The sequence below is a fragment of the Hippocampus guttulatus genome, chromosome 5 (genome assembly GCF_054856545.1).
Source record: "Hippocampus guttulatus isolate MCC_2025c chromosome 5, RoL_Hgut_1.0, whole genome shotgun sequence".
Classification (NCBI taxonomy): domain Eukaryota; kingdom Metazoa; phylum Chordata; class Actinopteri; order Syngnathiformes; family Syngnathidae; genus Hippocampus; species Hippocampus guttulatus.
In genome coordinates, this window is record NC_141265.1 from 8,211,246 (window position 1) to 8,237,947 (window position 26,702).

The 26,702-nt window shown below is 42.0% G+C and overlaps 1 protein-coding gene across 3 annotated transcripts in view; it reads right to left on the reverse strand.

Moving 5' to 3' along the window:
- Positions 1-960: 960 nt before the first annotated feature.
- Positions 961-26,702, reverse strand: part of LOC147204917 (leucine-rich repeat transmembrane neuronal protein 4) — a 48,995-nt gene continuing 23,253 nt past the window's right edge. For 2 of the 3 annotated variants that reach the window (XM_086112406.1, XM_086112405.1), the window contains one exon: positions 961-2,052. In XM_086112406.1, coding sequence (XP_085968532.1) covers positions 1,855-2,052 — 198 coding nt within the window. In that variant the 3' untranslated portion in view covers positions 961-1,854. The remainder of the gene's footprint in view (positions 2,053-26,702) is intronic. The other variant, XM_086112407.1, reaches the window with a different exon arrangement.

The window sequence follows — 26,702 nt, forward strand, 5'->3', positions numbered from 1 at the left end:
CAGCTACGGGTAACAGCATCTCTTGATTTACCTGTAAAATCTTTTCTCAGCATCGCCCGGTTGAGGCAAACTTCAGACAGAAAATATCTTGACGATGAGTCACAGAGCTGATTAAAAATCAGCTGTGGGAGATGATTACGGCTCATTTTTCTAGTTAAAAGTCAAAATGGCTCCAGAAGCGCTTATTGACTCAAGTATCATGACTCACCAGCCATTCTGCATAAATGCATTTAAACACATAAGTCTCAATGCAGCATCTGCTGCTTCTCCCTGTCCTCGATTTCTCAGCCAACACTTTTCTGAACACTCGAAGTGAGCGCAGCAGGCAATCTATCAGTGTCGTTAAACTGTTCAAACTGCTGTGTACGGCTGTAGCTCTGGCCTCCGAGCACTACATCGTCAAGCGGCATGATTCTATCATGTATCGGAACACTTTAGCTATTAGTAGATGCTGTTTGGTGGCCCGTTTATGGTTTTAAACCGAGCAGCGAGATGCTAGTTTGCATTTGAACACAATGAATGAAGGCATGGAAATGTATTTTTATGGATTTACCAAAAGGCATGAGGAGCGAAGGAGAAATACTGTTATTTTTATGAGCCGGATACGAACTGTTGCACATGGCAACATTCTACTTACATTATCAAAAGTTAACATCTATTCGAACATAAATGATTGAACTTCGGGAACGTCAATTGAGAAAATATGCCGCAAAGAAAACAAAAAAACTAAAAATTCCCTCTTTAGTTCCATTGACCACCATTGACTGAGACAACCTGCATCCATTTTCAACACCGCTTATCCTGAACAGGGTCGTCGTGGGAGCTGCCGTAGCCTATCCCAGTTGACTTCGGGCGGAAGGCAGACTACACCCTGAACCGGTCAGTCATGTCGACAACAGTCCAAAAAGAAGACCGTTTGAGTTCACGCCATGGATCAAAATGACATAACACGAAAGCAGGTGATTTACCACAGTTTATTTTCCATATAATATGTAACATCCTGTAAAAAGTTCACGCATGTAGATATTTGAGCACACGATAAGAGCACATCTGAGCAGGAAAAAAAGACATTTCATACAGGAATGCATTAAATGGATGATGAAAAGCTGGCTCAATATACTGCACGTGTTCAAATGAGACAAGATCTGGCCTTGCTGTTTATTTTTTATATGCTTATGTCTCTGCGCAGTTAATCATAATGCAATGGACTTTACAAATCCTGAAGAAAATCAAAAATCCGTATTCCATTTTCTGGCAGGGTGTGTGGATGTCGACTTTTTGTGTGTGCTCTGTCACTTCTATATTCACTTGAGTTGGTTAGTTCAGTGCAAATGAAAATTCTACAGGGACATCGGACTGGCAATAGTAATCAGAATAATATCCGCCCCCCTCTCCCCCCCCAAAAAAAAAAGAAGCAGCAGAAAACTTGGAATCGGCAGTCCTTCCTGCAGTTTCCCCGCTCCGTTGATAACTTTTTCCATTAGATTATTTTACCCGACACAGCAAAGGTACCCAGACGAGGAGAAGTGACGAAAATACAGAATGCTTAATAGGATTAACAAATCGTCCATGTATTACCTCTCAAACTCCTCAACAAGCAGAGCGGAACATTGAGAGTCAAGCTGCTGTTCAGCCTCCTTGGCTAATTGAGGATATCGAAGCTTCGGCGGGTCAGAAGCTCATCAATCAATACGACTGCACCCTTATACTGTATTCCCACAGAGAAATATGTCATTCTCATTACCCTGCATCCTGAATGCTCTCCAGAAGATCGACTGTCTCCGTTGCTTCTTCACCATTCCCACTTCCCTTCAACACAGTCTGCGTTTTTGTTTGAAAAAGTGCGTCGACTATTTAATAGTGTGTGCTGCTCACTGGCGGAGGGAATCGGTATGGGGGAAGGACGGTCATTGGGCCCCGTTGGTACCTGCTTGGCCTCAGACCATCCATCTCCGGAATGTGGGGCTCCAGGTCGACGTGCAGGTGAGCGCGGCAGTAGTCCAGCACTGACGGCTCACAAGTGTACGTCAGGGCTCTCAACTGCAGCGGAATCTACAAGTGCAGAGAAAGGGCAAAAAAGGAAATTGGCTCACGCGTGAGCTCTCTAAATCAGTCGGAAAGCTTCCATTTCAACATTTTATCCGCTCCGAGAATATTTGAAATTGGCTTCGTTTGCTCATAGCACTGCAGTCTTGGCTGGTGATATGGAGCACGCCCCGAGACCTGAAATATGTGCTGCTCAAACACCAACTTTCAACTTAGAATGATCTATATGCAAGATGAAAGCCTTGAGCAAGAGTGCACACATACGTTCTGCCCTCTTTTAAATGGAATCAAGGCTCCATTTAGAAGAGAGTGCTTATTATATTACCACTTAGCTGATTCCTACATCGAGGGTATTTAAGTTTACCTGCAAGTGAGGTCGGACTTATATCAATTGAATGGCACAGAGGTTGAATGTATCCGCAGATATAACGCATAAAAATGAATGAACTATTATACTCCCCTACACATTATGACATGCAATATGTGTAGAATAGAATCATATTCACTGCAAGTCTTCAGCTGCCACTAGCTTTGTTGTTACACTCATCTTTTCACTGCAGTCTTTGAGGTTTTGCAGCAATCGATGCCTCAGATTTCCCGTTATTGTGAAATTTGTTTTCCAATTGTTTTGCCTTAATTTAATTTATTATTATTTTTTTTTTGCCTTAATTGTCTTTTTTTTTCTCCAGTAGATAACACTTTACTTTGCTACACATAGCCTTATGATCCTTTGGGAGTATACATTTCATTGCATGTAACATACAGCACATTTGACAATAAAGTTGTATCCAATCCAATCCAATATCCAATGCTACAAACGTATGCATATTATGTGCTTGTTATGACATTCCTCTATTTTAGCCAGAAAATCCATTATATGGACCTTCCAGCATTCCTGTAACAACATACCTAATGGTGCCCAAGACTTTTTTCCGTAGTCGTGCTTATGTAACATTCATTTGAAAGCAGAGCACTGTACTGGAGTGCAAAGAAGGCACATCACACACAAACACAAAGTACATAACAGAATAATGGACAAAGGAAAACAAACCGATTATCAGAATGAGAACAATCACAGACACGCACAATAACATACGGTATGGTATCATTTTAAATATAAGATTAGAAGTAATGTATCGTTCGAGTCAGACGGTCCGTTATTAAATAGCGGCGTTTCCTTTTATGGAGAATGATGAATGACTTCATCCGTCCTATTGTAAGTTCTTTGTTCCAGTATTATACCAGTACAAGTCCCCAGAGGCTTTTCACAAAGTCCCTCGTGTGAAAATCACCGCTCTCTTTCATAATTGTACTGACGGACAGCGATGATTAAATATTCCGTTTTGGGATTATTTTCGAAAACTCAAAGGGATTTACTTAAAACTAATTTGAATCCCCATTCCGTCTGTATCGAGTGTTGGTCAAGAGTCACAAAGCCATCAGCAGTCCAATCTGGCTTTGTTTGTTTGCTGCTTAAATTGGAAGATTAGTTGGAAATAACCTTTTTGTCAACGTCTGAACTTTGCACATCTCCTTTCGAAGAAGTAATGAAAAGTAAATACGCAGATGTAAAATAAGTTAAGTCTGTGCGTGTCTTTATCTGGGATTCCTTTGTTGAACTTGTTGAGAGGAGAGGACATTGTGGGCTTGTTTTCTCCAATTAATGGAAGCGTAAAAGTCAAGGCTGTAAGTGGTGAAATCGATACCAATGCGTTTGCTTGAAGCAATCGGCCTTTCCCGCTTGCTCTACAACTGTACTTGGCAATGCACTTCCAACCTTTATCTCCTCAACATCTCTTACCGTGTCTGATTAGCTGTTACATTGCTAGCAAATCCCGGCTGTAATCCGTAGGAGCCATAAAAATCACCTGAGCTGCTGTTACTGAGACAATAAACAGTTTTTCTTGCCTATCGCTGTTCAACTCAAAGTACCTCTCCACATCTGCATTTAACATGAATAAACACACACTTTTGGAAGGTGAAGTTGTCTCGTTATACAGGCCTAGTCATAAAACACTCTGAATACAGTACTGGAGTCCCTACAACGCAAATATCCATCCATCCATCCATCATCTACCGCTTATCCGGGGCCGGGTCACGGGGGCAACAGCTTTAGCAGGGAAGCCCAGACTTCCCTCTCCCTAGCTACTTCTTCCAGCTCTCCCCGGGGGATCCCGAGACGTTCCCAGGCCAGCTGGGTGACATAGTCTCTCCAGCGTGTCCTGGGTCTTCCTCGGGGTCTCCTCCCGGTGGGACATGCCCGGAACACCTCACCAGGGAGGCGCTCAGGAGGCCCCTCCGTGAGTCGTCACCTTACCGTGGTGGAGGGGTTTGTGTGTCCCAATGATCCTAGGAGCTAAGTTGTCTGGGGCTTTATGCCCCTGGCAGGGTCACCCATGGCAAACAGGTTCTAGGTGAGGGGCCAGACAAAGCACGGCTCAAAGACCCCTGATGATGATTACAATAAATGGATCTAAGTTTCCCTTGCCCTGACGCGTGTCACCGGGGCCCCCCTCTGGAGCCAGGCCTGGAGGTGGGGCTCGTTGGCAAGCGCCTGGTGGCCGGGCCTACACCCATGGGGCCCGGCCGGGCACAGCCCGAAGAGGCAACGTGGGTCCCCCTTCCCATGGGCTCACCACCCATGAGAGGGGCCAAAGGGGTCGGGTGCAATGTGAGCTGGGCGGCAGCCAAAGGCGGGGACCCTGGCGGTCCGATCCTCGGCTGCAGAAGCTAGCTCTTGGGACACAACGCAAATAGACAAATAAAAAAAATACTCTTGTGCATGCTAAAAGTAAAATTCAAACTTCTTTATTGTATGATTTCAAAGTATGTTAGCATCCTTGGGTCAACTGTTCAAATTTAAAATGTCATTAATATGACCATTTTTATATTTTAAAAAATTGTTCCTAACATGAAAAGCGACATTTTAAAAAGGTAACAATTTTCTAAAGTAACTATGCCGACGATGAGAAGAAAGGCGCGTTAGCGCGGAGCGCCGATGCGGATTTGGAACTGGGAGTCGCGGCTTGGAGTTTGAAGCGGATTACGTGGGACAGGAGAAGTGAACTAATCTCTTTTCGTCAATGGACGCTACAGCTTCATGTTTGCTTTCAAAACTTAGCCTGTAGCAGACGTGTGCACATTTTCAGCATGACGTCTCTGATGCACTGGTGAAAGGACACTTTGATCCTCTCCTTTTTCATCTATAACTGCTTCAGACGACAAAGTGTATGCAGAAAAGTGGTGAAGATTGCACGACTGTCTGTGTCCAATGTGTTGTGTTGTGTTATTTTTGTTATTTGGACTTCAAAATGGCGCCGCGAGAGTGGCTGCCTTTCCAGCAGCTCCTATATTTTGTTGTTCTACTTCTTCCTTTCATAACTTTGCTGCTGTGAATTGGGAATTTCTCCATTGCGAGACTAATCAAGGTTTTCTTATCTTATCTTAGAGAGAGAGAGAGAGAGAGAGAAAGAAAAGACTGTGAAACAAAATTATATCTGTAAGGGAATTTTTTCCCCTTTATTCATTCATTCATTCATTCATTTTCCGATCCGCTTTATCCTCACAAGGGTTGCTGGAGCCTATCCCAGCTGTCTTTGGGCAGTAGGCGGGGGACACCCTGAACCAGTTGCCAGCCAATCGCAGGGCACACAGAGACGAACAACCATCCACGCTCACACTTACAACTGGGGACAATTTGGCGTCTTCAATCAGCCTGCCATGCATGTTTTTGGAATGTGGGAGGAAACCGGAGTACCTGGAGAAACCCCACGCAGGCACGGGGAGAACATGCAAACTCCACACAGGGAGGCTGGAGCTGGAATGGAACCCGTTACCTCTGCACTGTGAGGTCGACGCGCGAACCACTGGGACACCGGGCCACCACCCATTATTCTCTGCCAAATGAATTGTGATTTTTTTTCCCCTCCAATGTGTTCCTGCAAGCTGTTACCCTCTGGCATACTGGCTTTCCCCCATTGTTTCCACCAATTCCATCCACAGTAGTATCCAGGTGTATCCATCTCTCAGCCTACAAACTCAAAAACAGGAGGACTACCTCAATGCTTACATTGTCTTTTTGTGAATTACAACAAAAACATGTTGTGGTACTCAATGTGTAAACAAAAAACATAATTTGCTATAGGAACCAGGCTGAGGTTAGGAAACGAAGGATGTACAGGTACCTCAAAGTGGACTATTCAACATGCAAATCATTGAACATGATCTTGCATTTTCTTTAAATCCCTTAACAACATTTTGGGAATGTCTTATTTCCTGACTTGTTTGGCCAGAGAACGAGGCTGTAATCCCTTTTAATTAATTCAATAAAAGCCGAGGATGCCACTTTACTCAAAGGCTGCAGGTCTCCGACAACATACTGCAAAACCAACCGTGCGACTGTTTATGGTCAAATAACGTCTTCTTACACCTAATTGAGGCTCGTTTACAGCGTGTTTAGCTGCGTTTTTCAAGAAAACATAGCACTCTTGAACAAAAAGGAACTGCCGTTCAAAAGACGTCCATTGGCCCCAGAATGAGTTCGTACACAAACGTTCATGAAGCACAAAATACAATCCGTTCAGTCCAGGTTCACCCAAAATACGAACAAGTTCATGAACTTTCATTCATTGACCATGTCAGTGTTGTACCGAAGTACAAAGTGCAGTTGAAACTTTGTCCTGAAAAACAGTGGCGTACTTATTGTGCCTGGGGTGAGTCTTTGCACTCTCTCCCGTCTGGAGTCTTTTTTTTTTTGAATGAGTCCATATAATATGAATAATTCCGTTGAAAATGTTGCGTCCAATATGGCCACTGCAATCACACGTGCCCAGTGGAAAAAGTTGAGTGTTCACACAGATGCCAGGGGCGGAGGAAGGAACAGCAGTCAAGCCGCCAAATGCTATTAGAGTATGAGTGTACTCTATATTCAATGATCTCTTGACATTTGATTTCTTAGAGCACCTCTAACTGCGGAGCATGCCCAATTCGCACTTACTGTTCGCATCTCTACCTGATCCCTTTGCACTGTATCGGACTGAGTACTCAATATTCCAGGGTCTTCTGTTGAAACCCGAGCGATTCTCCTAACTTGTAAATCACCTCGGCTACGGATGTTTACCAAGTGAGAGCAGGTAAGTGCAACGCATATAAAATGGCGACTGACTTTCAAAAGGCCTCGGATAGTGTTCAACATTCAATTGACCTCTGAAGTAGTTGAAAATCGGTTGACAACTTGGCTGTAGGCGGCCCGGTAGTCCAGTGGTTAGGACGTCGACTTCACAGTGCAGAGGTACCGGGTTCAATTCCAGCTCCGGCCTCCCTCTGTGGAGTTTGCATGTTCTCCCCGGGCCTACGTGGGTTTTCTCCGGGTACTCCCGCATTCCAAAAACATGCATGGATGGAACACTCTCAATTGTCCCTAAGTCTGAGGACGGATGGTTGTTCGTCTGTGCGTGCCCTGCGATTGGCTGGCAACCGATTCAGGGTGTCCCCCGCCTACTGCCCAAAGACAGCTGAGAAAGCCTCCAGCACCCCCCGCGACCCTAGTGAGGATAAAGCGGTTCGGAAAATGTATGAATGAACTTGGATGTATCTTCATTTCCTGTTTCTTTTTAGAAGTGGCTATGATGTTTTTCCTCACCATTACCGACACTTTTTCTGCCATTGTTTTGGTCCTCAATGAAGGAGCATCCACTAATATACAAACGTCAAGGCATTTTCTCTCTCTTAATATGAAGAGTAGTCCATTTAAGATGAGGATCAATCAAGAAAGGCTTTTATACTGTATGCACTGACATTGTTTGGCATTTCCCAGTTCTGGCTGAAAATGGACATATCTGCAACACCCTTGTGCATCTTAGAATAAAAGCCTTTTTGGCCCATCCGGCACAGTGTGCATTTAGATTTTAATTAGGAATATAGGGGAATGTTGGCTGTTATGTGAGGACCTTTCAGAGAGGTGAGTCATTCGCTTCCATGTTGGACAGCTGCCAACAGCTGCGAGAGGCTTCAGGATGCATACATTCGATTTTGCCTGAGGCATAATTGTCATCTCCACAACTTTAATGGCAGAGGAGGTTTTACCAAGTATTGGTGTACGGGTACACAGACTCACAGACATATATAATGAAATAAAATCTCTTGATTGCAATAGCTACTGTACATCAAACAATAGTCTTCATTCCTCTTAACAATAAGTCTTTTTATAGTCAGTCACTGGCTACTAGCCAAGGTAATAAAACAGACATCTGGCATCAGACCCATCGTTTCTTGATGGGACCTACGGCCAAAAATCTTTTTCAGGGGCTGCAATATACATTGAGACTGTAAGATGCCATTATATTCCCTTAAAATGTTATGATGCATTTTTTTCCTTCTCTCTGAGTTTGCTTCTGTATGTGCCCCTCAGCTCAAACGAGTCATTTGTATTGCCGGACTTTAATTCCCTGTAGGTGAAAAGTTCTCAGAAATCTCAATTAGTCTCTTTAATTTTGAAAGTGATTCATTTTTAAAGCACCTAACACCTTGTCAACAACTTTGGTACATCTTGTTGATGATAAAATATAGCTACTCATTGATGGTGGGAGTAAATGCTTTTGCATGAGTATGAACATCACTTTCCCTCATCATTTGCTTTCGCGACTCACCCCCGCAGCCACTTGCTATGACATCAAGATGAAGTGTGACAAGAGGCTTCCAAGTGAACGATGCCACCAACGTATGTACTCTTAGGGATGATTTCTAAATGAAGGACAGTTTTGGTACATGCAAGAGATCATCGAGAGTTTATCTACATATGACACTATTGGCTGGATTTACATGCGTACAAGTACAGGCGCAAACTTAATTGCTCATGCACACACACGTGGAAGCTGATCTAGTCACTTGCCAGATGTACCCAAGAGTGTGTCTGCTAAACATGCACAATTGTCACGGAGTTCATTTTGTGCGTTCTGGAATGTATTCCGGGAGATTGCACGTAGGCATATTTACTCATTTGAGGGCAAAGTAATTCATGGGGTGCTCCACATTGCTGTACTGCAGGATTTTTAATATTAATGTTTAGAAACAGCTAAAAAAAAATGAACTCACAAATGACTGGAAGCCCCGCAGCCCAGTCACTATGAAAAGAAGATAAAGGACTGTTGGAAATAAATGATGACCGTTTTATTTCCTGTAAATTGTAAATGTACGTCTGTGCTTAAGATAGTGTTCATGCCTGCAGAGAAGGCCGTGAAGGCCCTGACAACATAAGTTAACATTTAATTGAGCACCCGCAATTTGGGAGCTTGGTGAAAGATCGAAATCTAAGTTGATCACAAGCAACACGCCGACTACTAGCTAGCACAATTTGTTAGGTCAAACATGCAGTTAAATGGCTGCTTCTTCTAAACTGCTTATCCGCATTAATGTCATGACTTGTGGGTCAGCTGGCGTGAGCCAACCCCATCTTACCAGCTGAGGGTGCATTCAGACAAACAACCATTCACACTCACAGCCCTGGACATTTTACATTTCTCACTTAACTTAACATGCCTGTTTTTTTGAACGAAGACGGAAAGCCGATTACCAGGAGAAATCCCACGCAAACACGGGGAGAACATGCGAATGGCACACAGATGAGATTTGTAGAACTGTGAAGCAGACGTGCTAACTACAGTGCCCCGCCACGCTGTCTCTACAACCAATGTGATTCATTTATTGAGACCACTCTGACCACTTTCATGCGATGTATTAAGTTATTACATTTCCTACATTCATCAAGAAAGCTACAAACAATCTGCTTAGTTCATAGTAATCATGCAGTTGGTTGGTGACTTTGCGGGATGTCCCCCACATCGATGGATAGTTGGAAGTGTTGCAGCTCCGAAAAAGGAGAACTGTGGTGTTGGTTTTTTGAACGTAAAGTTTATTAATGCTTTTCACAATCTCAACCAATACAGGCACATCCTTCTCTGTCTACGTGCCTTCTCTTCTGGCGTTCGACTCGAGAGGCGTTCAAGGACCGCCTCCGAAAAACGTAAATTAACGATACAGTAACTTCAATGACACGAAGAAAATCGAAAATAATCCACCGGAACAGAAAATCAAGTGAGGAAATCACACAATAAATTCTATGGGGAGTTTGTAAATACACAACAAAGGAATAAATAACATTTAACACGACAGTCCAGTCTCCTACAGGACATCAAAACTGCACAATAATTCCAATTTAATCATTTGAGAGAGCCTCTTTAAGCCCCATTTTACCAGGTTATTCTCCATTTACCCTGTTATGGTTCACAGTGAGTGAGAAAGAAAAAAAAAACTTCAAAAATGTCAATCGAATGTCATGTTTATAAGGGGGGAAAAAATGCATGCTCAGTAGCTGGTGTTTGTGCGTTTCTCTGCATCTGATGGGATTGCAGCACGTCAGAATTAGTCAAAAGCGAGCTAGTTTTAGACATTACAATCAACAACAGAATAAACCACTGGAGTGAAATTGCTCTACCAAGTGGGCAAGTTGGTAAATTACCTTTCAAAATCAAAGCCAATACCGTTTCTGGGCCATGCTGAGATTTCAATCACGACAGGCACAACAGTATTACGTCAATGTCACAAAGCAACACAGGGTGTGATGGTCAGTTTGTTTTACAAAAAAACATCTGACGTGAGCACATCGCTGTTGTCTAATAAACTGTACCTGTGCCAAATATTCCAAGTGTGACTGACTATTTTTTTGGAAAACATAAAAACCTCTGCAGTGCTGGTCTGGATACGGTAATGAGTGCAGCATTGGATGCGGTATGCCATTTGGGTGTAATTTGTAAATTTTCCACAAAAAGGATTACATTTTGAAACCGATTCGTATGATTTGGCCTTTGCACTTCTCCGAATGCCTTTAAATAAAATATTCTCAACTGCTGTAGGTGATAGGAAGCTTCATCAATCCAGTATGAGGGTGCCAGCCCACATTGTCATATGAACAACATCCTCCGCAATCTGTCAAGTGGATCATTCAGCCAGTGGTCAATGCTGCCGCAGAGAGAACAGACAAGCCCCCGTTTGCACAACTGTCTCGTCGGTGACACCTCCATGCATGCTGCTTTGCATGTTAATGGACGCAGGACATTTTGCTGCTATTTCAATTTACAAAAGGACAGTACTTAATACAATTTGTTTGCAAGAATGGCCATAAATTTGTTTCAGTAAGTTAGACATATGCACAGAAAGAACAGCTCCACAGTGCTGACCTCTGCCAACATGTGCACCTGACATCTTTGCCTTTCATTCCCACGGCCTGAGGAGAAATTTGTATGTCAACCAAAGTGTAATATGAATATCCCTTGGAATACACATACGTACTGTATCTGTTGTGATAAATAAATACATTTTAAAAAGGGCCGCAGGGGAGGTGGGGGGGGGGCTGAACTGGAAGTACGACACCCTCATGGGTGCAGTGCTGTCTGCTGCATTCGGCTGATCACCCGATGAATGTAGACTGTCACAGCAAAAAGTGAAATTGATAAAATTGATGTTACCAAACTTTAATAGTGATTGCTTGGCATATACCCTACACCATAGGTGTCAAACTCAGGTCCTGGAGGGCCGCTGCCGTGCATGTTTTCCAAGTCTCCCTGTTGCAACACACCTGATTCAAATGATCAGATCATCAGCAAGCTCTGCACAAGCCTGAGATTGAACCTGTTCATTTGAATCAGGTGTGTTGCAACAGGAAGACTTGGAAAAAGAAGCAGGGCAGCGGCCCTCGAGGACCTGAGTTTGACACCTATGCCCTACACCTTTAGAAAGTTTCATGAAAATTATTAACACAGTCCTGCTCAATAACATAAAGCATTTGTAAACAATGCCTGTCGCCCTTAGATTTAACTAAAAACCAGAGAAAGAAAATCAACAATTGGTCTCCTTGACGGTGAGACATAAAAAATTAAAACTGTTGCTTTATCCCCCAACCTTTGTAAGAATAAGCGGATGAGATAATGGATGGATGATGCTCTTTTATTTTATTGTGGCACAGTACACACATGGAAATTGTGCTGAAGTTTGAAAATGCCAAAAGTACCGTAATATTAAATAAAGGAATACTGAAATTCATCCGTTCATCCATCCATTTTCTGATCCGCTTATCCTCACAAGGGTTGCGAGGCATGCTGCAGTCTATTCCAGCTGTCTCCAGGCAGTAGGGGACACCCTGAACCGGTTGCCAGCCAATTGCAGGGCACACATCGATGAACAACCATTCGCGCTCACAATCACCCTCAGGGACAATTTAGAGCGTTCCATTAACCTGCCGTGCATGTTTTTGGAATGCGGGAGGAAAGCGGAGTACCAGCAGGAAACACATGCAGGCACGTGGAAAACATGCAAACTCCAAAAAGGAATGCGGGAGACAGAATCGAACCCACGGCCTTTGCACAAGGAATATTGAAATTGAAATGGAATTGAAATTATTCGTATTCATATTAAGAGTCTCCCATTCAGATCATCTAATAGGGTGCAGATACATAATGAGGTCCTTCCCACATGGAACCATTTTTTAAATTTATTGTTTTTAATTTAACATGCTCATTGTAAAGGCGAACTTCAACTACACTCTGCTGTATACTTTTTATGCAGACCGCAGAGAACCAGATCAGACACATGCACGCACACAAGGAGTGAAATGGGGTTGGAGGGGAACACAAACAGTGTTGGATTTTTTGAGCACGGGGCTCGGGTTTGCTCAGGGGCACAGTCGGGAAGCGCACTATCAAATCTCCAAGAACAAGTTGCCATTTACATTTATTTATTTCATCCGCAGCGAAAAGTCCTTCTAGATGAACTCTGGCACCACTGTGGCAGTACCTCGTCCCCTAATCGCATGTCTACCCAGTAAACAAATACAGCGCACCTCAGCCTCTGTCCAGAGGACATCGCGGCGAGTGATATGTCAAACTTGGACTCATTTGAACGTGCATCAGTGTGTTATGAAAATATACGAGCGCGGTGCAAACAGAATTTCCAGTGGCATTTAAACACCTTCTCTTGGGATCTTCAGCTCGATACGAAGCAATAACAAATGTCATTGTTGTTTTTATAGCTTCATAATTCACACTGTTCAAACTGTTACTGTTGCAGCTGTCTGCATTGTTCATTTTCTAAAAAGTAGACAAATTATGGTTGCTGCACTTTCATCGAAAGAAAAAATGTCAGCGTTTATTATTGTTAAATATTTATTTTGTATTTTATTGCGTATATACCTGGAGTACCATTTCACCACTAAGTATAGGACATTATGTGGTAATGGTACGACAAGTAAAAATTCAAGCAAGAGGGCATTATTTATTTATTTATTTTTTACTGACTTTAATATTCACGATGTAATTACATCTTCTTTCTAAAGCATTTGTCAAAATAACCATAATCCCACAGATGTGGAGGATTTATCATCTCCTAATGCTGCTCATCCTGTTTTCTGCTCATCAATGTTAGCAAAGCATGCTGAGATTTGCTTTTCTATCCTGGATGGACCATGTATGAAAAAACACTGTGCTTTTTCTGGTGAATGTAGATAGAAATAACCCAGCTACGGTGCCGAAAAGGATAGATGTATAGATTATTTCACACTGGATACCATAAAATGTGCTGATAAAGGCATGTGATTCACTGCATGTTTGTGATTATTTTGTCCGTGACACTCTGGCAGGGATACTCATGCGCTAATGTGTCTAAATGCCCATCAAAGGAACCTGTTTGTCTCCACCACCTTCGGAGGTGTTTCCCATTTTGACCTTGGGGTTTTCAGTTCAAACTGCGCACAGATGTTTCGGTAGACTATGCCAGCCACCTGGTTATGGCGTTCCATGTAGGCTTTCCCTGCCAGCATCTTACACCCTGCAGTTATGTGTTGGATCGTCTCAGGTGCCTCTTTGCACAACCTACACCTTGGGTCTTGTCTGGTGTGGTATATCTGGGCCTCAGTGGCTCTGGTGCTCAGGGCCTGCTCCTGAGCAGCCAGGATGAGTGCCTCTGTGCTGTCCTTCAGGCCAGCCCTCTCTAGCCACTGATAGGACTTCTTGAGATCAGCCACTTCAGTTATGGTCCGGTGGTACATCCCGTGTAGGGGCTTGTCCTCCCATGATGGTCCCTCTTCCAGCGCCTCATCCTCTGTTCCCCATTGTCTGAGACATTCTCTGAGTACGTCATCCGTTGGAGCCTTCTCCTTGATGTATTCATGGAGCTTGGATGTTTCATCCTGGACAGTGGCTCTCACACTCACTAGTCCCCGGCCTCCTTCCTTTCGGCTTGCGTACAGTCTCAGGGTGCTGGATTTGGGATGGAACCCTCCATGCATGGTTAGGAGCTTTCGGGTCTTAATGTCCGCGGTCTGAATCTCTTCCTTTGGCCACCTTATTATTCCTGCAGGGTATCTGATCACTGGCAGGGCATAGCTGTTTATTGCCCGGGTCTTATTCTTGCCATTGAGCTGGCTTCTTAGGACTTGCCTCACTCGCTGGAGGTATTTGGCCGTAGCCGCTTTCCTTGTTGCCAGTTCGAGGTTGCCATTGGCTTGTGGTATACCGAGGTACTTGTAGCTGCCCTCAATGTCTGCTATTGTTCCTTCAGGGAGTGAGACCCCTTCAGTGCGGACTATCTTTCCTCTCTTACTCACCATCCGACTACATTTTTCAAGCCCGAATGACATCCCGATGTCGCTGCTGTAGATCCTGATTGTGTGGATCAGGGAGTCTATGTCCCTTTCGCTCTTAGCATACAGCTTTATGTCATCCATGTAGAGGAGGTGACTGATCGTAGCTCCACTTCTAAGGCGGTATCCATAGCCTGTCTTGGTGATTACTTGGCTTAGGGGGTTCAGTCCTATGCAGAACAGCAGTGGGGAGAGTGCATCACCTTGGTATATGCCACATTTGATGGACACTTGGGTAAGTGGATTGCCATTGGCTTCAAGTGTGGTTTTCCACATTCTCATCGAGTTTGCAACGAAGACTCTTTTATATATATATATATATATATATATATATATATATATATATATATATATACATACAGTATATATATAAAAGGGTATATACTGTATATCAGACATTTAGAATTTAATTTCCAAAGCCACGCAGAGCCGCAACATACAGTATGAATGTAAGACCCGCATGCGGCTCCGGAATGACAAAATTCAGTTGAATAATTATTTGCAATTGCAATTGTCTATTTGGAACAGTCTAATGTGTTATAGGTTATCATTGACGCAGATGAGTTATTTTGTTGTTTGATTTTTTTAATTTTTTTTTTTACAACAGTGACATCTCAAGCATGTTTGGTTGAGGTAAACTCTGCTTTCACTTGCAAACATGCATTACGGGCACTAAATACTGCTGTCGTTGATGCCATTCTGCTAATCTTTCTGACAAGAAATATAAATCTGCTGCATAAACTTTTTGCCTTTGGATGGTAACCTACAGTAATCCAATTTGATCATATGCCAGATGCTGCTGTCAAATTCACAAATGTATAAAACCACCTTACATAAAATGAGTACAATTATTTTTGTGTGTGTTTGCTGATGCAAACAATACAGCACCAACATCCCATTTGAATTAGAAAAAAAACAGTGCGGCATAGCCCTCCCCAGTTTGATTCCTTTGGGACCACACGTTTGTTTCTTTTGACTTTTATTATTAAAGCAGTAAAATGAAGCACGAAAGGGTCACTTCTTGTCTTTACAGTGACTATAACCACAATTTACATTTACGGCCACAACATGCGCACTGTAATGAGATCCAAAGAGCTAAAACTATTATGAAACGCCTAGTTGACAGACATGTTTAATAATAATCCAGTAGATTACATTACATTATGTTATGTAAATTTGGTTGGTTTCAGACATAGAATGCATATTTTCTGGGGGGTGGGGGGTCGTTTCTGGGAAACCATTCAAAGCAACAAAAAAAAAAAAAAAAGGTTACAAGGATTAATAGGGAGCTTGTCCAAAAAAAGACTCAACCTTCCCTGTCTCCCCCGAGGAAAAGAATCGGCAATAAAGAATACCATGTAATAGAAAGTGACTAAAAAGAAATTATGACATGGACATCCATCTTAAAGTATTTTTTAATACATTGCACAAGGCCAAACCATTTAATTTACCGGTCTCATTTATTACACACTGAGATAATGTAGCAAATCAAAGATAATGCAGCAAGCACAAAAGCATTGTTAGAGGGCGAGACTGACAGACTCATGCTTAATGATAATGCAGTACAGTATAATCACCTTTGTTCAGATTGAATGCTCATTGTTTATCCGCTTGGCTGCTTTCGAAAAAAAGGCAATATTTATTTGTTTCACAGGCAAGACGTCACGGTTCCTGCACACTGTTTTAGTTTAGCAAGAGTTTGAAGAATGACGGCAAGTGGTGTTGTGAGAGGTGAGCTTTCTCATTACAGCTTCTCGCTGTATCAAATATTCTGCCTGTGCAATGGTAGTAGTGTTCAGTATTGATTGACATTGTCAGAAAGGTTTTGACTTAACTATTTGATCATCATTGGGGTTGTAGTTTAGAGTGGTGTAGAGTTGCCCAGCATCAGGAGAGCTGCATCTAATATTTTGGTCATCTGAGAGAGGTGTTTTTCACAAAACAAGTCTCAGATAGTGCTGGTCTGTATACTGTATAAATTATGTTAAAATTATGTAGAGGGATAATCCTCATTTGCATCTTTACAAGGGAAAGATGAAGATGTTGCTGCCATTATCGCCCGACACCTCATTACAACGGTGCCTCATTTATCGCGAGGGTGGCCACGTGTCAAGTATCCGCCCATCCATCCATTTTCAACACTGCTTATCCTGAACAGGGTCGCCAGTGCTGGAGCTGCAGCCTATCCCAGCTGACTTCACGCAGAAGGCAGACTACACCCTGACCTGGTTGCCAGTCAGTCGCATGGGACACATACAGAGACAAAAAACGATTCACAGGTGCACGAGTGGGATCTGATCCCGCACTGCCCGTACACAAGCCAGGCAAGTGTACCACTGCACGATCAGGGACGGGTGTATTGTAACTAAGTACAAATACATTGTGCTAAAGTAGAAATGTTTGAGTATCTGTACTTCCAGGCAACGTGTATAAGCGCTTGAAGGCTTACTGGGATGAGACAATTGAAGTGAGAAGATGTACCGTGTTTTCCGGACTATAAGTCGCAGTTTTTTTCATAGTTTGGCCGGGGGTGCGACATACTCTGGAGCGATTTATGTGTGAAATTATTGACACATTATTATATCATTTCACATGTTATTTTTGCATTAAACCACAAGAGGTCGCTCTAGACCTGCATTGATAAAACCACAATGAGTCTGATGTAAGCGACGTAGAAGAGGAAAGCCTGCATCTTCTCCTTCCGGAGTTGGTGGAGTTGCTTTGAAGTGACACAGAGGATGAAGATTCCATTGGATTTAGTGATTTGGAGTGACATTGATGGTTTGGTGAACTTGTTAGCATGTTCTTTTTGCTATAGTTATCTGAATAACTCTTAATATGTTACTTGAACACACCAGGCACGTTCTCAGTTCGTTGTTTATGCGTCATGTAATGTTACCATATCGTACACTTATTTAGCGTTTTGTTTTCTATTTTATTTTTATTTTAAATTGCCTTTCAAGATGGCATGTATGTTCTTGGTGTTGGATTTTATCAAATAAATTTCCCCCCCAAAATGCGACTTATACTCCAGTGCGATTTATATGTTTTTTTTCCTTCTTAATTATGCATTTTTTAGCTGGTGCGATTTATAATCCGGAGCGACATATAATCCGGAAAATACGGTACTTCCTTTTTTCGGAATAAAATAGCTGGCAGATCAGATGCATGTAAATGAAACTATATTTTTATCATCTTTTTTTCCCTTTATCACCCTGTATCAAATCGATATCCGGCCCGCCACTGGGTTGCCGATGTCGATGAACCCTGCAACAAATATGCTCAATTTAACCTTGAAGAACCTGAGTCAAATTAAATCATTTGGTTCCTTCCACGTGGGAGCAATGGCCAGCACTCTGAGAGCAGAACAGCCATAACCATCCCATAAAATAAAAAAACACAGAGTCATAAATTCTGAAGGCATTCATTAGGAGTCTAGACACCAAAACAAAGGCAGGTTAATATTCACTCTCTTTCTTGTTCTGGTCAGATCAAATCCTGAGAGGACTATCTGCCTGCCAAACAAATTAATACCAGATTTGCAGAATGCGTTGATTTAGTGTGAGCAAGGATTGTAATGAAGTGGTAGAATGAGAGATCTATTCACCCCGCTGCTCATTTCATGTGTTTTCTGTTGTAAACACAACACATATACCGTACTCCATGAATGTCCGCATTTAAAGGGTTCTCCTGTAAAAGTGTAAAAATGATGCCCAGCACTACTAAGTGAACTACCTTTGAAGATAGAGACCTGTTGCAGAGGCGTGGCCCTTCCATCCCTAATTAGCGGTGTAGAAAACAGCTCTGACATTTATTTTGATATGCCCTTTCCCCACACATGCACGTTAGATGTGGTATTTATTCACAATGCTACACATAACAGAAATATTTTTCTTTAAAAAAAATCCTTTCAAAAAGGGAACATGTGACTTGATGTCTTAATATGCGTATGTTGGAATGAAACATTCTTGGCGTTTATAGAATGGAAATGTATTTTTAACAGTCATTGTACAGTTGTTTGCCCTTTCCCCTGCTATAAAAACCGTTTTGAATCCGCATTAATCCAACTGTAATCCCCAATAATCCTGACAAATTTGAAAAATAGCGGATGAAAAGGGGTCACAAGTGATAAAATACGCTTCTGTTGAATTCTATTAAAAAAAAAAAAAAGGTTAGCTTTGAGTAGATTCTTGCATCACATGATAGAAACAGTGGGCCTGAGCCATTGCTTTGTGGAGCCTACAATTGGCAGCAGTGGGAAGTAATGAATTACACATACTTCGCTGCTGTAGGCTTCTTATGTAGATTTTCCAGGTGTCTGTAGTTTACATGAGTATTTATCTGATAGCATTTTATTTCTACCCCCTACATTAAAAAAAAATAAAAAGGATGATGTACTTTCTACTCCTTACTTTGTCAAAATTGGCTGGTGGCTTTCCTTTACCTCAGACGACAACATGATGTTAAAAAAAAACGACTTTTCAATTGGGCTCTTTAACACGACATGTCACATGTCAGATGATTGTTTTAGTCTTTTTCTTAGTAGGAGCACTATAGGGAAGTTAAAATAAAGAGGACGTTAACTGAGAAGTTCTTATTTACCTTCTGCCAAATTATGAAAAGGGGTATAGTGTATAACTGACAGTAAAATATATCCATCCAAATTCCTGATCCACTTTTTATCCTCACAAGGGTCGCCTGGCATGCTGGAGACTATTGGATATCGGCTGTCATCGAGCAGTAGGCGGGGGACACCCTGAACTGGTTGCCGGCCAATCGCAGGGCACACATAGGCATACAACCATTTGCGCTCACACTCACACCTAGGGACAATTTCGAGTGTTCCATTAACCTGGCATATGCATGTCTTTGGAATGTGGGAGGAAACCGGAGTACCCGGATAAAACCCACGCAGGCACGGGGAGAACATGCAAACTCCACACAGGGTGGCCGGAGACAGAATCGAACCCGTGACCTCTGCACTGCGAGGTCGACACGCTAACCACTCGACCACTCAATAAAACATGTATTTTGAGTTTTTTTCTCTTTGTACTGAAATATATTTCAGAGTCTGTACATTTTTACCTTTACCTATGAAGTACATGACTTTAACCATTAACTCGACTGTTTTTCTGTTTTCACACAAACAAATGTATTTCTTCATAAATGTGTCAGTTTTGCCACTTTTGCAAAAAGGATAGGATAAAAGCCCTTTATTTTTGGAGGAACACTTTTGAGTGTGCACCATTAACAATATTCATCGATTAGATACATTTAAACTTAAATCTATAGTGCCATCTACAGTACTTTAAATGGTTACATACTGCATAAATGTCCCGTTGTTTAAGACTGCGAATGTGTTGGTGCCACTGCTCTCAGCACCAGAGTGCGGGCTTTTCACTCCAGTCCAGTTGCCATGGCAATAACTGAAAAGAATGAGCTGTATGTCCAACTCTTCATGCTGTGGAAGAGTGTGTGATGAGCGTGTGTGTGTGTATTTTATTTGTTGTACACTCTGATTATGTGCACACTGCATTTAGTGTCCTTTCCTACATCAAATCTTTACTATTGACCAGATAACCCACGCACTAACTACCACACACATCATTGTCCTGCTCTAAATCTGAAACATCGGATTTGTTGAAGAACCAACATGGTTACGTTTGGTGACTCAGTCCAGCCGAGACCATGAACTACACAGAAGGGGGGGTGGGGGGGTTGAATCTGATTTGTTTGGGCCCTTTCTTCTACCTTGAAAGGGCCGAGAGGCTATACTTTTTACTCTAAGTGCTACTGTATGGAAAAAAACCCTCTGAACTTGAAGAGAATTGCAATGACCGGGGCTTCTCGATAGACAGACAGATTAAAAAAAAAAAACAGCCCATCTATCTGCATCAGGGATCTTGTGCATGAATGAATATTATAGAATGCCATGCGACTACCATATGTACAGTATGATTCCAAAAGTGTTGTCAAATACTGGCAACCAAAAGTGCATGTAAATAAATCAGAACTAAAGTGAACACAAGAAAGTGATCATTGTACAGTGCAGCAAACATGCATAACATACCACCACATTTGACTGGCTGCCACCATTATCATAGGCCAGGGGTTGAAAATTATAGTGATTTACTGCTATGTCGAACCTCCTTCAGGCATTCGTGCTACTTGGTCATCTCAGCGCCACAGCCCGAAAACATTTGCAAACATTCAAGGTGATTTGTTAAGAAGCAGCTGCAACGGAAGCACTATCAAGAAAACCATTTTGCACCTACTTTGGGGTATATTTGCTGCCGCATTGTCAGGCCTGTCTTAAATATTAGAGACAAAGCAGATGGGAACATTAAGAGCCACAGGTAACAAACAGTACATTTTATTTTGTTTTTTTTGCTATGCAACACTCATCACTCACTCAGTATTCTAATCATTGTGGCTTTCAGCCAGACATTGTCAATCGCTGTTGTGATTTTGCATGACACTTGCAAGAGATTAGTTGTCAACAGCTTTTTTTCCCCTCGGATTTCCTCATCACAATGAATTGTTCGACTGTGGGCGATGCTATTGTCCTTGTTTGTTCCCTGGCCTGTGCCAACTACATGGTTTTTATTATAGACAAACTGCTGGCACCTTGTAATGCATCACTGCCATGACAGATGATGATGGCATTTCCTAAAGTACTGCATGTCACATTATGATCAAGCACATGTAGTGAATCTCGTCGGAAAATATAGTCACTGTTATGCATAGTACGGGGGTGAAAATGATCACGTGCTTTGCAGCTTTTCTGTTCAAACAGGTCGACCCGCTGCATGTTCTAATCAGAAGACTATTTTGTTTTCAGCGAAAATGCTGTTCCATGGCCCCATGTGCTCCTCTCCTCTGTCTCCTTGTATGCCTTCCTCTGCTTAACTAGTTACTGTGCAGCCACATCAGTTTGATGGTTCACTTTATTAAGATAAATGACTCTTATCCAGCCTGTGTGCTTGTCATATCGGCTACTAGGTAGGTGCATCAGCTATCACCTTGAGAAGCCTGACAGCATGTCCCCGCAGGTCACCTTGGAGAACGAGTTCAGTGTCCCAGTGCAAATATTAATAAATCTGACAAAGAAAAATGTCTCAGTTACTCCGTCTGTCTTCTTAGGACAAACCTCACCTATACAGTGTTGGTGCTTTTGAAGCCCTGCAGAATTGAAAGACTTAATGATTACAACATCCAGTGAGCTCTATTCAACAATGCCCACAATAGAGCACTGATAACAAGCAGATTAAGGGCTGACTATTAATCTACTACATTCACCAATCACATTAACTCCAAAAGAATCCTGACCTGAAAGCCGCTGCCTTATTTTTAGCTTGGACAGTGGAGAGAGCGTAAAAACTTGTGTCCTGGTCAGACAAAGCTGATTAAAGATCCTGCACTAATAGAATTACATTGTTTGTTTTGTACGGTTTTACTTCATCACAGCAGTTTCTCAATGGTCGCATTCTGCAGTCACTAGTCATGTCAGGCCACCTCCGGTTTTGTTATTTTGTTTAGCTTTTGCCGTGTGGTCATTTTGAAAAACGTTTGTACATTTTAATAGAACAATAACAACAAAAATTCTCCAAGCAGGATTACACAGCAAAAGGGAAAAACAGATTGACTGTACATTCAATTTTGCAGGTGGCTTGTTCATGGGATAAAGGGAGAACGCTATTCAATTTTAGCGAGGATCTTGATAAACATGGAAAAAGTTCGAGTCAATAACGCATGAATGGAACAATCCATCCTCCAGGGTTACAATGTCCCTTCTGTTAGTCATCCTCCAAGTTGACTGCTATTGACGGATTTATTCACCGTGAGCAGTTCAGCCTTGGCAAAGGTCTGTGCTCCACTGTATGTGTGCATATGTACTGTATATATATCATATAATTGGAAATCGGTATTGATCACATGGCTTTCGGCTGATCTGGTATCAAGTGAAAAAAAAAAAACGGTTTTATTTTTTTCGGAACATTTCAAGGTCACAATGACACAAAAAAATAAATCCAAATCTCTTGCCATATAGAACAGTAGCAGCTTAGTTTTATATTTCACAATATCACTATGTTACTACCTTTTTTTTCTTTTAAGCAGTGATGCAGTTTGTAATTCATCTTTGATTTCTGCTGAAATAAGTGGAGCGCTTTGACCTACGGATGGCACCAGCCAAGGGACAGTTGTCTCTTCATTCAGGAGGCCTCGGTGCTGGGGAACCTTGGTTCAAATAAGGCCACTGATCTCATTTCATTGGGCAATGAGATGATTATGGATGCAGGCCACTGGGGCCTCAGAGATATTAAATGGCTTCCTCAGAACCACACTAAAGGCCAACTGGACTTCAGATGAACGGGGGAAAGTGGAGGGTCTGAATCGTTTCAAAAAATGAGGCCGTGATGACAGACAAAAACAAAAAAGATGAGAGTGTTGTGGAAAATAGAGAAAATCATACCCTCATTTGGACACACATATTGAGACTGGTGGCCATGCAGAAAATGATTGTCATAACTAGTGTACAAAATAATGTGATGTGGTCCACTTGGATTGACTTGGCACCGTGACTTTTAACACTGTACTGGACAAGCATTTGGTAACCAAATTATTTATGATTTTGAATGTCAACTTTAAGGCAAATAGTGAATGTTGATGGCTGTCAGGGAAAGGATCTCTTCACAAGTTAAAGTCATTATCTAGTATTTAGAGTTTATACTGTACACTTGAAATTCTTGTTCTGCCATCTCTAGTCAGTGTTGAGTCATGTTCTCGCGCATCCTGTGAAATCAGGTCATGGGTGGGATTAAACACCTCATATGTAAAATCATTCATGATGTGAAAACAAAGAGGAGATTGAAAAATCTTTTTTTTTCTGAAGGTAATGAACCACATTACAGACAGATGTTGTTTGGTAGACCCTATTATTACAGCATGTATGGAAGGTTATATGGAAGTATAACCTCACACGGATCCGCTTCACTTTCAAACTATAGAAAATGGAAGACGATATGGAGTTGTTTTGAGTGTACCTGTCCGTTTTTTGGCCTTTCATCCAGAAGAAAATTTGAAGCCATGCTTGGATCAAAAGCTATAGTTATCGTGTTTGGGGATTGAAGTCAGTTCATCCAAACAACAGTCATTCACTCATGTTTTAGTGGGCCTTCTCGTCATGCTTGTCTGAATTGTCGCCTTACTGTTGGAAGAATACAATTATCCCCAAAATAAGATTAAGGTGGGTAATTGGGTCGGGGATATGTCTCAATAATTTGTGCACATAGTAAACACCTCATCAAAGGTTTGCAAATGTTTTGCCAATTGCTTCTCCCCTTCAATAATATCAATTGATGTGACATATCGACGTAAAGACAGACTAGTCATCTTTTACGCGATGTGTGGAATGAACTACCGTGCTCCAGTAAACGGGTGGGGAGTGCGGCCAAAAATTGCCAATATTTGCGGTATTATTCTCACGTTGAGATTCACTTTTGTTTCAAAATTCTTCAAATCAGTCACTCCTGAAAGACGAATTCCAATTCGAATGGAGTCTTGGCTTGATCAAGGTGTGAGCTATGACTCACTTATTCTTCCAGTTCATTCGGTTACTCTTTCATAGTTTACGCAGTAATGAGTCATGACATTTTTCATCACCTGCTGCTTCGACTCGGTTGCTGTAAACAAAAAGCATCTGCAGAACGCAACCAACATCTTCTCTTAAATAATCGCATTATAACACCTTGTCTCAGGAGCAGAGTTACGTCAGTACGCAAGACCCTCACACACGCTTCCTTCGCACGATGAGGATTTGCTTCTCTCAAGAGGCTCCAAAAAACCTCTGTACCAAGGGCTGTTCAGCGCCTCAATTTACAATGCCGCCCGCCTCGTCTCCCCGCCCTCACACGAGACCTCTCATCCACATCTCACCCCGAGCCTCGAACGAACCAACACCTCAGCGAGACCTTTTGTGTCCTAGATCTGACCTGAGGCCTCATCAGCGAGGCGTCCGATAACGACATCTGAGCAATTTCAACTGGCTGTTTTGGATGTGAACCACCTGCAGGGGTGAGAGCTGCCGCCCTGCAGTGAAAACTAATTTCAGCCCCTTGTATTGGCAATCTTGTCCTTTTAGTCGAAGCTCATGACCACAGGAAAGAGGGGGGGAATATACATCGACCGACTTGCCCCCAGATTTCACTTAACCACAACAGTTCGCTATTACATTAATTCAAGAAACCCTTCGGATAAATGGTACTTTTCAGAGGAGTTTTATTGCTACCTACTTTTTTCTTTTATTTAAATATTTTGATGAAGAAGAAACATTATTTTGACCCTGTTACATTTCGCTACATTGCTCTCGTTACTTGAAATTTTTATTTTAAATTGCCTTTCAAGATGGCATGTATGTTCTTGGTGTTGGATTTCATCAAATAAATTTCCCCCCAAAATGCAATTTATACTCCAGTGCGATTTATATCTGGGTTTTTTTCATCTTTATTATGCATTTTATGGTTGGTGTGACCTATAATCCGGAAAATACGGTACTTATTGCTTGTGTAATATATTTTGGTTCATCATATACATATATGCATCCATCCATTCAGTACATGAAAAGTATTTTTTCAACTGAATATTTACTTACTTTTAAAATAATTACCGGTACTTGGAGGACTCGAATCAAAGTATTGTAACGTAACGGTGTCCTTACTTGAGTAAAATATTTGGCTATTTTACCCTCCTCTTGTTCAGACATTTGTCACTAATGAGCATGCAAAATATTTTTCTGAAAGAGTTCATCTCCATCACCTGAGGAAGTACTTCGCTACCCAGAATTTGCAATCCACCATTTTCCGACGAAGAGCTATGGCCTCGGATTTAAACAACAGTCGAAGAGTGTCAAAGCTTCAATGCAGCTGAGATCCTGTCAAGAAACCTGCCGTGTTCGCACAACCCAGCACACGACGTTCTGTGCAGTGAGAATCTATAATAAACACACTTCCCACTACACATCATATGGGGCCTGTTTGTGCCAGGTCTGGAGTGTCTTCATGTTTACGACCTGTCTAACTACAGTACAGGCAGAAGGTCTCAAGTTGCTTGGCTTTTCTTATCCATTGGAGCGCCGTAGGTCCACTGTTTAGCTTCAGAATTACTTTGCTCTTCAAAGTCTTTTTGCCTTTCTATCATTGACGATGTCAATAATCCTTTTTTGCCATAATGCCAAACATTTGGATGCAATACAAAGAATTTAATCTTGATTCAGTATTTCAGATTGCAAAATCACGAGAAAGGTTTTTTTTTTTAACAGCAATCATGCTTCCATATGTTTCATAATGTGCTTTTGCGTTAGTTGCAGCCACACTGTTCCCATTGTCTTGTGCTTCACTGAACAACAAGCAAACACACTTGTCTTAGTCTGCCACAATGACAATAAACATATGTTGTCATCATCCTACGTTTTAAATCTCATCCATGTCCAATGACTGGAGCTAATCCCATTGTGCATTGGGCAGAAAGCTGGGAATCACCGTGGACAGGCCCTCAGCAGGGCGACACACACACACACACACACACACACACACACACACACACACACACACACACACACACACACACACACAAGCAGCAATCTGGAGTCAGCACTACATATTATCTTGTGATTTGTGTGGGTGAGACGCTTATTGTTTATCCAGCCTATGTTTAATATCAGCCAGGTATTTACTGTGTGTGTGTGTGTGTGGGCGGGGGGGGGGGGTAAACATGTTCAGAAAAACAAGGAAATATGCCACTTGTTATATGTTGAATGTGAAAGCTTTACATAATGAGGCGTCCTTGGAATTTAAAGCACCTGCGTGAAAGCCGAAGGGTAAACAATTAGGAACTTGCAAGGATCTGAGCCTCTTGTTTCTTCACAATATTCTTTGAAGTCACAGACAGACAAACAGCCCGTCATTCTCAC